At 54.0% G+C, this 13,537-nt stretch overlaps 1 protein-coding gene across 2 annotated transcripts; it reads left to right on the top strand.

The window, feature by feature from the left end:
* The first annotated feature begins 6,986 nt into the window (after positions 1 to 6,986).
* Positions 6,987 to 12,188, top strand: KLF4 (KLF transcription factor 4). 2 transcript variants are annotated; one of them, XM_056117113.1, is made up of 5 exons: positions 6,987 to 7,726; positions 7,864 to 7,984; positions 8,657 to 9,737; positions 9,918 to 10,082; positions 11,101 to 12,188. In XM_056117113.1, the coding sequence occupies exons 1-5, from the start codon at positions 7,722 to 7,724 to the stop codon at positions 11,274 to 11,276; spliced, it is 1,548 nt and encodes a 515-aa protein (XP_055973088.1). In that variant the 5' UTR covers positions 6,987 to 7,721; the 3' UTR covers positions 11,277 to 12,188. The 2 variants fall into 2 exon arrangements, with proteins under 2 accessions (XP_055973088.1, XP_055973087.1); XM_056117112.1 differs by having other exon boundaries at positions 8,657 to 10,082.
* Positions 12,189 to 13,537: the final 1,349 nt, after the last annotated feature.

The following is a 13,537-nucleotide window of genomic DNA, read 5'->3' as shown; positions in this document are numbered from 1 at the left end:
GGATGACAATTACCCCCCAGGGAAAGTATTTACCAGGCCAGGGAAAATTTGCAGAGACAGGAGGAAATTCCAGGTATAGATTTCTCTGCCAGTTTGCCTCTTGGCTGGTAGTTGACCTTTGTTTGTTTGTTTGTTTGCTTATGGAACCAGGGGATCAAACTCAGGGTCTCATATATCCCAAGTCATGGGCTTTACCATTGAGCCACATTCCCCCCCACACCCAGCTCTTCCATTTACTTGTAAATGATCTTTATTTACAAATGCATATGGGCTGGAGTGATAGCACAGTGGGTAGGGCGTTTGCCTTGCATGAGGCCAACCCTGGTTCTTTCCTCTATCCCTCTAGGAGAGCCGGTAGCACAGGCTACCGAGAGTATCCAGACCACACTGCAGAGCCTGGCAAGCTCCCAGTGGTGTATTCGATATGCCAAAATCAGTAACAAGTCTCACAATGGGGACATTACTGGTGCCCGCTTGAGCAAATCGAACAATGGGAGGACAGTGCTACAGTGCTATGTATCAAGCATATTCTTCCCATGACCTCAAAAATAATACTAAAGATGAAAAATGTCTCTAATTGCTTTAAGATTTTACTACTAGTATTTTGCACTTAAAAGACTTGAACATATTTAAAAAGAACAACCTGAGACTGGAGAAAGAGGATAGCTTCAGGCACACGTTTGATCCCCAGCACCACACGACCCAACCCCAGCTTATTAGGTGTGCTAACAGATGAGATGCACACTCTAGAGGCCCCTAGCAGTGTATCCTCAGGCCCTACATTAAATTAGTAGCCACAGGACCCTATACCAGAGACCCCTGAGTATTGCTTGAGAGCATCTCTCCCCTGGCCCCCTAATAATTAAAACATCCTATGAGGTTAATAAGCTTTTTGGTTTTGGTTTTGGGGTGCCATATCTGGTGGGGTTCAGGGTAGCATGCAGTGCTAAGAATTGACCTCTGCACGCAAATCTATTCAACTCATTGAGCTATCTCTCCGGCCCTCTGGCCCCGGTTTTGTTTTTTGATATGAAGTGTCATAACAAGCTAAGCATTGTAAAAAAAAAAATTAACCTATTGTCAGGACAGTTCAAAAGTGATGGAAACAACTCCACTAATGCAAAATTTCTCTTTAAGTATCTTGAAGAATGCACTGAGCCTAAATTTGGGAAGAGGGAGTGTTTCAGGATGTAACTTAAGTGATCAAAAACTAAAGGTTTAAAATCATGAAAAGATTTTAATTGCATTTCTGAGAATTGATTTTTTTTTTTTAAACGTGTCTGTGATTCATTTTCTGCTCTAAAAACTTTAATACCCAGTGTTTGGGTTTGAAAGGCAATGCATTGGGTTACAGAGAAGAGTTGATTCTTCATTTGGTTTTTGTTTGGCTTTTGGTTATTTTTGTTTGTGCTTTCTAGTTTGCTGTATTACAATGCTTTGGCCCGAGTTTGTTGTCTCATTTTGCCCAACTGTTTTTGAAAAGGCAGAGTCATGAAGGATTTTATTTTGTCTTCTTTCACAAAACCTTTTCAAAGAAAGAAATCAAGTGGGTGGAAGAAGAGAAGAAATGGAAAACAGGGTGGCAAACCAGTTGACATTGCAACCAAGTTCAACCAAATTGACAAGATACAGGCAGGATCCCGGATGAACAGCTTTATCCCAACTCTTTTGCTCACTTCCTACAATTTACCATGAGTCGTCACTGGGCCTTCGTCCTAAAGATGCCCAATGGAATGAGACCCACAAACAAGTAACCAGTGTATATAACCAGGCTATCCACTGGGCAAGTGCATTGCGAGTTGCCACACAGCTTCATGGGAGCTTATTGGGAAGGGGACTAACTTAGAGGACTAACTGAAAGAGGGACAAGGTAGGGGGACTGTGGGGTTTGGGAAGGGCACTGGAGAAAGAAAAGGCATCTCAAAGAGGAAAAAACAGACAGCCCGTGTTGTGAGATCTTAAAAGAACATCAGTTCAGACACCGGAGCAATAATACAGTGGGTAGGGCATTTGCCTTACATGTGACCTATCCAGTCCCTAGCATCCCACCTGGTCCCCGAGCACTGCCAGGAGTAATTTCTGAGTGCAGGGCCAGGAGTAACACCTGAGCATCATCGCATATGGCCCTAAAAGCAAGTAAGTAACTAAGTAAGGATACTGGTTCAAGTTTGGGGAAAGTGAAGAGGTCTGTTGACCGTTAAGCCAGGACCAGGGCTTAAGCATCAGACCTGTTCATCTAGGCAAAGAGGAGCAGAAGGCGGGGATGAGAGCAGAAGCACAACTGGAACATGAACTTACAACTTGAATTCCATCTAGCAGGGAAGTTCCAGTGGGCCCAAGTGGGAGGCTGAGGTGGTCTACAGCTGGAGGCCACCACATCTTAACCCAAGGCAGAACCAACATGGCAGTAGGAAGAAAAATAGCAGATAATGCATAGGTACGGAGATTCTCACTGGGATGGTTAGAATGGTTTAATATTTAGGAATACTGGGAACGGCCCAGCTTTGTGGACCCCTAAAGGTCTAGATCAAAGGAAATGGGGGAGCTTGAGGCTTCTACTGGAGAGTAGGGAGAGAGGGATGAACTAATGTAGGAGAAAGGATAGCATGAGTGGATGGAAAGTTCCTGACAGGATAACAAACTGATGAACCTACAACTGGGTGCTGAGACCCTAGCTTCTGGTTTATGGGTGTCTAAGAACATATTCACAACTCGTTGATCAAACACAGAGCATTCCTACATGCCAGGCAGCACTTGAGGATACAGAGGTGAACAAAACAGACTGTCTCTGTGAAACTTAAGGATTCCTTCCTTGGACAGAACTGGTGATATTAACATCCAGTCCACAACCCAACTGGGGGTTACTCCCAGTTTGGTGCTCTGAGATCACACAGTGCCAGGGGTCAAAGCTGAGTCTCTTAGATGCTAAGTATGAACACTCGCAAAGTTAAATCCCTGACTCAAGATAAGCACCCACCCCCCACCCCAAGGTGCCAAGGATCAAACCCGGGGCCTCACACATGCAAGGCAAGTGCCTTACAAGTCAAGTGCCTCACATCCCTGATCCAGTTCCATTCATCATCTTCATTGCTTTAAGAAGTAGATGTGATGACAGTCGTCACTATTTTATAGGACAAAGAGTCTGCCATTTACTGGGGAGAAGGAAGTAAAAGCTGAGAGAACTGTGGCTAGAGTGGCAAGTCCTTCTCCGTTATCAGCAGGAATTTAATTCGTGGAATTTGCGTACTATAAAGCATCTGCTGGCTGAAGAGACAGGGCAAGGGTTAAGGAGCCTTCCTTGCATGCAGCTGCTCCTGTTTGATCCCTGTATAGTCCCCCAGGGCTGACCCTGGGGCAGAACTCCAGGAGTAAACCCCAAGTGCTTCTGCGTGTGGCTAATCCCCCTCCTCCACCAATAAAACAATCTTAAAACCATTTCTTGCTTTCCAAATCTTGTTTGGGGACACACCCAGTCTCCTAGATGCTAAGGACACAATTCTAAAGGACACCCAGTGCAATCTTTGCTCTATAGTAAGGGGTTACTCCTGGTGGTGCTGAGGGGACCACCAGTGCTGGGCACCCAGCACAGGACCTCCGACGTGCAAAAGATGCTTCGCGTGTGCTCAGCCTGTTGAGCTCTTTCTCCTGCTCTGCTTTCCACTTCTAAATAAGCAGCTTTTCTAGAGTTCTAGAGCAGTAATACGAACACGCCAGGCCAGGGAGCAGCCAGTCTCATCGCAGAAGCCCAGACCCGGGCCTGAGCCCTTCCCCTGAAACATTCACGTGGCCTCTTCAATCCATCACGCCTTCCCTTGGCTCCACATTAATCCCTACCACTAATGGTTTCCATCACATCTTCTGCCAACGAACGCAGGCAGTGCTGGAAAAAAAAAATCCATTTTACAATTCTAAAGGACATTAATAATTAACTTCCATACCACAAAACTTGTAATATCAGTTTGCTGAAATAAAGTCACCAGTAAGTATTTAATTCTTCTTTAAAGGGTGTCTTCTATTATTATTATTTTAGAGTGCAATTTAGTCATCAAAGGTTTACTCAGCCTCATGTTTATAAATTACATAGGGCAGGGATTTAACTCTTCTGGACCTACCTGTTCTGAAGAAAGGGAGGGTCATAACCCTGTTGTCATACCAGGCCCCCGCCTTGAAAGGAGATGAGTTGTGAACCTGATGTTCTTTGCCTCTTCTAGTACACTTGGGCAAATCTAGAGAATTCCCTTTGTGATGCAATCAGGAATAACCAGATAGCTGCTGGCCCAGGCTCTGCCTTGCTCCCTCAGAAGGCTGTTTGGAAACTTAAAGTTCATCTTTTAAAACTGAGTTTCAGAACAATAGTAGTGGCTGTCCAATTCATCTGTGTAATACTGGTTTTGCATTGCAATGGTTCCTTTCTCTCCTTCTCCCTCACTCTTTCTCGCTTCCCTCTTTAGCTTGCTCATGCCAACACTTCTGGCTTAGATAAATAAAATCAAAAACAGAGAAAGAAAAAAAAAAAACCCGCATGGCCACCTAAATTGGAACTTCCATGTCCTGACTTACAAGTTTACATCGCTGGTCAGGTCACCAATCAAGGGTTCATCCAAGTTCACTGGTGCTTAGGGACCTTGGCCTTGGTGTGAAAGTGGATGACATTTCCCTCCAGCAATTCTCAAAACCTAATATCCTAAGAAATTTGGGGGTGAGGCAGCAGGTGCTTTCCGTTCCTTCTCAGGAAAAGGGCAGTGTTCTCAGAGCTGGAGTTCCAGGCCAGCTTCTAATGGGTGGGGCTGCACCCCTCCAGTGCGGAGGGGAGGAGGGAGTGGGGTGCAGAAGGATCACTGCCAAAGCACGCCCCTGCCCGCAGCAACTGACTGGCCCTCGCAGCCCTGGCTGGAGCCAACATAGAGGAAGTCATCTTCCAGGGCTCCCTCCGGGGGACCTAGAGGGATTCCTGGCGTTGGCAGAGCGGGCTCCGTGGACTCACTTGGAGAGGGAGACGCATGCATTCCAAGAATACTTCTGCGGTCGGCAAGGAGTGGAAAAACTAAGGGATAACAAATATTCTTAGGGAACCTCGTAGGCACCAAAATCGCAGGACTTAAAAAAAAAAAAACACAGGTGACAAGGAACTGAAAAAAAAAAAAAAAAGTCCGAGGCGGCTAAAAGCTCGGAGAGGGTGAGCGCGCAGTCGGCCCGGCGCTGGGGGTTCCCATCCTTTGCGCCTGTCCTTCTCTTCCCTTTTCTCGCCGGAGCTGACCCCCCGCCCCGCCGCGGTCCGGAGCTTTTTCACTGCCGAGGGGGCTCGGTTGGAGAAGGCGGGCGGAGCCCGGCTCTGCGCGCCAGAATCCAAACCAAACACCCCGCGAGCCTGCGCTTAGCTAGCGATACCCAACGCCACGCTCACGTTTGGAAAAAAGAGAGAGAGACAGAGAGAGAGAGAGAGGAGTGGGGTGGGATGGGGTGGGGGTGGGGGTGGGGGAAGCAAGCACTGTTTGCAGAGAAGATGAGGACGAAAAACACTTCCCGGCTGGAAAATTACTGATCACAAACTCAAGGGGAGGGAGGAGGGGAAACAGAGTTTCAAACTCTGAAATGATGATGTGCCGTTTCCTCTTCTCTTCCCGGCGACCAGGGACGGCTGGCTGCCACGAGCTCGCCGCGACCCCTTTCGGGAGCCCGGCTAGCCCCCACCCCCACCCCCACCCCCACCCTCAATCCACCACCCCGGGTATCTCTCCACTCCTGGCAAGTGGTCCCAACTAAGACCCTCTCTCGGGTGGGGAGGAGGGGGTTGCAGCACCACTTAGGGCGCTGGCCCGAGGAAGCGAACGGCTGCTTGACCTTTATCTCGCCGCTGCACCTCTCTAATGACTCAGTTTCCTCGTCCATAAAGTGGAAAGGAGAGAGCGTGGCTGGCAAAGGACTTTTGAGATCTCCCTGGTTGCAAAGTGTCCGCGCGCGCGCGCGCGCGCCTAACAGCAGCCCCAACGTCCCCCACCGTCCGGAGACCGAGGGGGCCCTTTGGACTTTCTTCCCTGCTCCCGTTTCAGAGCTGGAGAAACTCAAGTTCCGTTTTCCATTCGGGGGGCCGGGAGGGATCGGGGGGCCGGGGAAGGGGGGGTTGCTCCTTGCGTCTTTTCCAGGAGGGTGACATCCCTCGGGCCTTCTTCCTCCGACGCGACACCGCGCGCGGGGCATCCGCCTCCTCTCCGGACACCTCCCGCCTGCCCGGGGTCCGAGCCAGCCGCACCCGGGCGGGCCAAGTCCGAGGCCGAGGGAGGGAGTCCCCAGTCAGTGCGCAGTAGCCGGGCCGAGGCCGGCGCTCGGGGGAAGCAGGGCCGGGCTCGTGCGTGCGCACGGGAGGGCCCCAGGGCGGCTGCATGAGTCACACGGATAATCGCGCTCCCCTCTAGCGCGCACACGGCGCGGCGGACGTGGAGGCGAGCGAGGGCACGGGGCGGGTGGGGGTGGGGAGCGGGGAACGCGATCCCCCCCGCACCCCGCATCCCGCATCCCGCATCCCGCGCGCGCACACTGCACCACAACCGTGAGCTTCGAACCCCGGCACCCCGGCCAGGGCGACGCGGACGGGCTGGGAGGCGCACGCACGCACGCGCGCGGCCCCCAAAGCCCGCGGGCGGCCGGTCGGGCCCCGCGCGCCCGGGCCGGCCGCGCCGGCGTCAGCGCGGCTCCTGCCCGCCAGCTGCCGGGCTGGCGTCACGGCCCGGCCCGGCCCGGCCCGGCCCGAGCCCGGCCCCGCCCGCGCCCCGCCCTCCCCCCGCCCCCACGTGCGCCGAGTTTGTTTACCCGGCTGCCGTGGCAACGGGGGGGGCCGCGGGAGGGCGGGGAGAAGAAAGGCGGGGGGCGGGGCCTGGCGCGGGCCCCGCGCTCGGCCGGGAGGAGGCGGGCGGGGGGGGGCAGCGCGCGCAAGAAGTTATAAGTAAGGAGCGCGCCGCGGCCGCCGGCAGTTCCCCGGCCCGAGAGCGCGAGCGCGGCTGCGGGCGCGCGGGGAGCAGAGGCGGTGGCGGCGGCGGGCGGCGGCGGCGGCGGCTCCGGGAGCCGCCAAGTGCCCCTCCCCGCCCCTCCGGCCCCCCACCCACCTACCCGCCCGTGGCCAGCGCCCATGGCCGCGCGCACCCGGCGCAGCCCCCCGGACTCCGCGCCCCGCGCCGCCGCCCAGTGCTCCTCCGATCGGCGCCACCGCGACCAGTCTCACCTGGCGGCGCCGCCCGCCCGCCACCCCGGCCGCAGCCCCAGCTCCCACGGCGACAGCCGCGGCCACGGCGACGGCGACGGCGGTGGCGGACGCTGCTGCTGCTGACTTCGGGGGAGAGCGCGCAGCCCCGGCTCCACCGGACCGCCCGGGACTCGCCGGGCTGACTCTGGCGACGAGTTTACAACTTTTCTGAAGGACTTTTGCGTACGAAGGGACTTTCTATTTCTCCTCTTTTCTTGGAAAAAAAAAACACACCAAAAAAGCCGGGAGGGGCATCTTCCACTTGTATTTATCCCAAAGAAGAAAAAGAAGAAGAAGAAAAAGAAGAAGAAAAAGAAGAAGAAGAAGACTCTCGGGCTTCGGGGGTATCGGGGTTTTTTGGCATCAACTCCACTTTTAGCCTTATTTTTTTTTTTAAATTCCCTCCCTCTCTTCGTTGACTTCGGGGTTCGGCTTCCCCCCTCCTGCTAAAGAACTGCCGAGGACCGTCTGGGCCCCCAGATTAATGAGGTGGGTACCGCGCGGGGCGCGGGGCGGGAGGAGCGCGGACGGACGGACGGACGCCCGAGTGGGAGGGATGCCCCGGGCGGGCGGTCCGGCGTGGCCCCCTGACTCCTGCCACCGTGTCCGCCCCACCCGACCCGCAGGCAGCCACCTGGCGAGTCTGACATGGCTGTCAGCGACGCGCTGCTCCCGTCCTTCTCCACGTTCGCGTCCGGCCCGGCGGGCAGGGAGAAGACGCTGCGTCCAGCAGGTGCTCCGAACAACGTGAGTGGCACCCGGGGGCCGCGCCGCCGGATCGAGGGGTGGACGGGCAGCGCCAGCGGGCGCAGGAAGGAGTTGCCACCTGGGGTGGGGGTGAGGGGGGTGGCGTGGCGGGGAGGGGGGAGATCCCGCCACCGCCCCAGGCGGGGCCGGGTCCCGCACGCACTCGAAACAGCCCCCCCGCCCCAACTTCCCGGGTGGGCGCGCTTGGGGGGTGGTGGTGGTGGTGGGGAGGACCCCCGGCCGCAGGAGGCTGCGTCCCCCGCACGCTCTGGCGCGGGAGTCAGCGAGCCAGGAGGCGTAGGCGGTCCCCGCGGCCAGCGCGCACCGGGACAGCGCCTCTCCGTGTCCCAATTTCGGGGACGGCGGGAGCGTCCCCGGGACCTGGGCGTGGGGAGGGACCCGAGCTGCCGGCGAGCCTCGCTCGCGCTCGCTCACACGCAATCGGGGCCGAGCCCGACCCGACCCGACCCGACCCGGCCCGCCCGCCACCCGGACCGGCTCCCCCGCCGACCCCGGGGGTGGGTGGGCAGCGGCGCTGGCACTGGCGTCGTGGGCGCGCCGGGCCCGCCGGTGTGTCTGGAGCGCGGCCCCCCCGGAGGAGCGCCCCAGTGACGGTCACTCTCCCTCTCTCTCTCTCCTCCCCCTCCTCCCCGTCCCGTCCTCCCCGTCCAGCGTTGGCGGGAGGAGCTCTCGCACATGAAGCGGCTCCCCGTGGTGCTCCCCGGTCGTGCCTACGACCTGGCGGCCACCACCGTGGTCGGCGCGGACCTGGAGGGCAGCGCCGTCGGCGTGGCGTGCGGCGGCGGCAGCAACCCGGCGCTCCTGCCCCGGAGGGAGACGGAGGAGTTCAACGATCTCCTGGACCTGGACTTTATCCTCTCCAACTCGCTGTCCCATCAGGAGTCCGTGGCCGCCACCGTGTCCTCGTCGGCATCCGCCTCCTCCTCGTCCTCCCCCTCGAGCAGCGGCCCGGCCAGCGCGCCGTCCACCTGCAGCTTCAGCTACCCGATCCGGGCCGGGGGTGACCCGTCGGGCGTGGCCCCGGGCAGCGGCGCCGGCGGCGGCGGGGGCAGCGGCGGGGGCAGCGGCGGCGGCGGGGCCGGCGGCGGCGGGGCCAGCGGCGGGGGCAGCGGCCTCCTCTACGGCCGGGAGTCCGCACCGCCGCCCACCGCGCCCTTCAACCTGGCCGACATCAGCGACGTGAGCCCGTCGGGCGGCTTCGTGGCCGAGCTGCTGCGGCCCGAGCTGGACCCCGTGTACATTCCGCCGCAGCAGCAGCCGCCGCAGCCGCCAGGTGGCGGCCTGATGGGCAAGTTCGTGCTCAAGTCGTCGCTGAGCGCCCCGGGCAGCGAGTACGCCAGCCCGTCGGTCATCAGCGTGGGCAAAGTCGGGCCCGACGGCGGCCACCCGGTGGTGGTGGCCCCCTACAGCGGCGGGCCGCCGCGCATGTGCCCCAAGATCAAGCAGGAGGCCGTGTCCTCGTGCACCGTCGGCCGCTCCTTGGAGGCCCACCTGGGCGCCGGACCCACGCTGAGCAACGGCCACCGGCCGCCGCCGGCCCACGACTTCCCCCTGGGGCGGCCGCTCCCCAGCAGGACTACCCCGACGCTGGGTGCCGAGGAACTGCTGAGCAGCAGGGACTGTCACCCCGCCCTCTCGCTCCCCCCTGGCTTCCACCCCCACCCCGGGCCCAACTACCCGCCCTTCCTGACCGACCAGATGCAGACCCAGGTGCCGGCGCTGCATTACCAAGGTCAGTGTCTGTCTGGTCTAACGCGGGCTGCTGGACTCCTCAAGCGGGCTGGGACGCCCGGTGTGGGCTGCCCCGCCTCCCCCTCCACCTCCCCCTCCTCCCTCCCCTCCTCCTCCTCCTCCTGGGGGGCCCCAGGACAGGATGATGCTGACCCCCCACTTCCACCCTGTCCACCCTTAGAGCTCATGCCACCCGGTTCCTGCCTGACCGAGGAGCCCAAGCCAAAGAGGGGGAGAAGGTCGTGGCCCCGCAAAAGGACTGCCACTCACACTTGCGATTACGCGGGCTGTGGCAAGACCTACACCAAGAGTTCTCATCTCAAGGCGCACCTGCGGACCCACACAGGTAGGCGGGCAGAAACCGCGAGCCGAGTGGCAGGGTGGTTCGTGTCCCGGCCCCATTGGTTGGTTCCCTTGGACAGTCCCGGGGCCTCCCTGAGGTTGCGGGGTGCAGACTTATCTCCCCCATCTCCGGGATCACAGGGCAGAGAACAGCCAACCGGCGCCTGCCTTCTTGCCCAGGAGCCTTTTTTTAGCCTTGATGGATGGTATCAGTGCTTGAATGTGCAGTTCTGTTGTGCCTTTGAAAAAAAAAAAAGCAGGGAGTCCACCACCTCCTGTATGTGGAGGCCTATCCTCGCGTGATTGAGCGGAAGCAGTTGACCTTGTAATCAAGAAATTATACTTTGCAGTTCCGAAAGCCTCAAAATAATTTTTTTTCCAGTTTTTAATTTTCTAGGCGCTTTACGCCCTTGGCTATTTTTAGGTTTCGTCTTAATAATTTGTTTTGCTTAAATGTCAAGAATCTTAATGGTTGTGCACGGAGAGGTCATCAGAAGTATAGGCCTGTGAGGTCATCTCCTTGCTTCACTTGATGGCAGGCAAAAATGTCAGTATACAGAAAATAGTTTCCGGTGCTGTTTTTCTTTGAGGTCCCCAATGTAGTGGGAAATCTTACTTGCTTGGGGCTAGGAGAGAGAGATCAGCAGGCATGGTTTCCTAGACAAGTCATTTCTATTTCTGCTGTCCCCGGTGACTCCAAAGAATGAGAATGTTGACCCTTTGGTGCTTGAGGTGGTATTTGTGTTTTCAGGGCATAATTACTGCCCCCCACCCTTAAAGTTCAGAACCCACAGTGTTAAGAGTTTATTATGGTAGAAAATTTGTGGCCTTGAAGTGGCCTTAAATATCCAAGATCCTTCAAGAGTGAGAGGCGTGTGTGTGTGTGTGTGTGTGTGTGTGTGTGTGTGTGTGTGTGTGTGTGTTGCGGGGGGGAGGGGGTGTTGTACTTGGCCTCCAGCTTTTTAAAGTGCTGATTCCTTCTTATGTAGCTGTGACTTCAGTGATGTCCTTTCCCTCTGCAGGTGAGAAACCTTACCACTGTGACTGGGACGGCTGTGGGTGGAAATTTGCCCGCTCTGATGAACTGACCAGACATTACCGCAAGCACACGGGGCACCGCCCCTTCCAGTGCCAGAAGTGTGACCGGGCATTCTCCAGGTCGGACCACCTTGCCTTACACATGAAGAGGCACTTTTAATTTCCCAAACAGTGGATATGACCCACACTGCCAGAAGAGAATTCAGTATTTTTTAACCTTTCACACTGTCTTCCTGAAGAGGGGGAGGTGCGCCCAGCGGCAAAGCACTACAATCATGGTCAAGTTCCCAACGAGTCCATTTGCGAACGGATAATCAGGAGACGTGAAGAAACCAAAAGACAAATGAAAGAACAGACGGGTCTGTGGCTGGATCTTCTATCATTCCAATTTTTAAAAATCCAACTTGAATATTCCTGGACTTACAAAAAAACGCCAAGGGGGGGTGACTGGAAGTTGTGGATATCAGGGTATAAATCTTATCTGTGCGTTGGGGGGGAGGAAAACCAGAATTCCCTTGAATTGTTTTCTGATGCAATATAAGTATAAAAGATCAACTTGTATTCTCTTTGCCTTCGAAAAGCCATTATAATATTAGAAGAAGAAGAAATTCAGGTACAGAAAAAAAATGTGTTTTAATAGCCTAAACGATGGTGCTTGGTGAGTCTTGGTTCTAAAGGTACCAAACAAGGAAGCCAAAGTTTTCAAACTGCTGCATACTTTGACAAGGAAAATCTATTTTTGTCTTCCGATCTACATGTATGACCTAAGTCAGGTAAATACGCCTGGTTTATTTCTTTACCAATTTTATGCAGACAGTCTGTTATGCACTGTGGTTTCAAATGTGCAATAATTTGTACAATGGTTTATTCCCCAAGTATGCCTTAAGCAGAACAAATGTTTTTTTTTTCTATATAGTTCCTTGCCTTAATAAATATGTAATATAAATTTAAGCAAACTTCTATTTTGTATATTTGTAAACTACAAAGTAAAATGAACATTTTGTGGAGTTTGTATTTTGCATACTCAAGGTGAGAATTAAGTTTTAAATAAACCTATAATATTCTATCTGAACCTTGTTTTGCTTTGATTTTTGTTCTCCCCCTGTAAAAGCATGTAACATTTTAGTTTAAATACAGCAGATAGGGCACTAAGCAGCCAAATTTATCTCGTCACAAATTAAAGGAACCTTCTGAGGCTACTTAGTTTTGTTATGAGTACATTGTGGTAAAGCTCTGAAACCTGGATACCAAAGGATTAAATTTAGCTGGTTTAGGCAGCTCCTTGCAAATGATAATATAAGTAGGGGGAAGCTGTTTCCTTACCTGAGTATGAATTTCCAGGTATAGAAATCAATCATATCCCGGTTTGTTCAGTTTCCTAAATTAACACAACATTTTAAAAATCATTGGGTTTTATATTTTCAAATGAAAATACAAACTCTCAGTGGCCTGGCCTTGCACTCAGAACAATCTGAGTAACAAAAGAACCTTCGCCAGCAAACCCTAAGAAGACGGTTCCACAGTGCCCTCCTGAGGATTGAATGGTCATTGGTGCTGGTGCTGCAGATACCAGCCAGCGCCCTCGAGCAGAAAGTTTTAGACCTCAGTCTTCTGTGATGGCCAATTTTCTTACTTCAACATTGAGACAAATTAAATGTCAACCACAAAATTAGTATAAATCTGAGTTTTTGAAATGGTATTCGCTTCTTTTGTAGGGTGTTTGACGTTAATACTGCTGCTTTGTTGTTGTTTCTGCTGCTATATATATATTTTTTAGCCTTTTAATTTGGGGAGTTATTTTGGGGTTTGGGGATTTTGAATTTTTGGTATTTGGGAGCCTGGGCCCACACCTGGCAGTGCTTTTTGTTACAGCTCCAATAGTTCAGTGCTCAGGGATCACTCCCGGTGGCGATAGAGACCCATTGGGTGCCAGGGATTGGACCCAGGTCTCCTACGTGCAAAGCCCGCTGTGCTATCTCTCAGCTCACTGCTGTATTTTGAGAGGGGCTACTCAAGAGTTTCAAGTTCTTTTGCCGCCACAAATTGGAAAAAAGAGTATTTGTGACAGTTGTTGACACTTGACATATTTGCAATGGTGATGTGGGTGACTAATTAACCCTGTCAGACAGAGGCTGACTGGCATTTTCTTTAGACTGCTTATTAACTATCCATTATGTCTAAATGTTCAGAGGTGTGTTTGCATTATGGGTGCCTTTGACAAAGGGAATAAAAAAAACAGAAATTATAAGAGGCTCATGGTGGATCAACACCAAGTATTTTCTTTGGCTTTTTAAGAGTCCAACATAACTGGAAAACATGTCTTGGCTTAAAAGAAAACAGGTGCATCAATAGGATGGAATTTTATGTGGCCAAGAACATATTCATAACATATTTAATGACGTGGAAAAATGCTCGTGGTAT

The sequence above is a fragment of the Sorex fumeus genome, unplaced genomic scaffold (genome assembly GCF_029834395.1).
Source record: "Sorex fumeus unplaced genomic scaffold, SorFum_2.1 ptg000034l, whole genome shotgun sequence".
Classification (NCBI taxonomy): Eukaryota; Metazoa; Chordata; class Mammalia; order Eulipotyphla; family Soricidae; genus Sorex; species Sorex fumeus.
The sequence above is the reverse complement of the archived record's forward strand: the minus strand, read 5'-3'. Positions and strand labels throughout refer to the sequence as shown.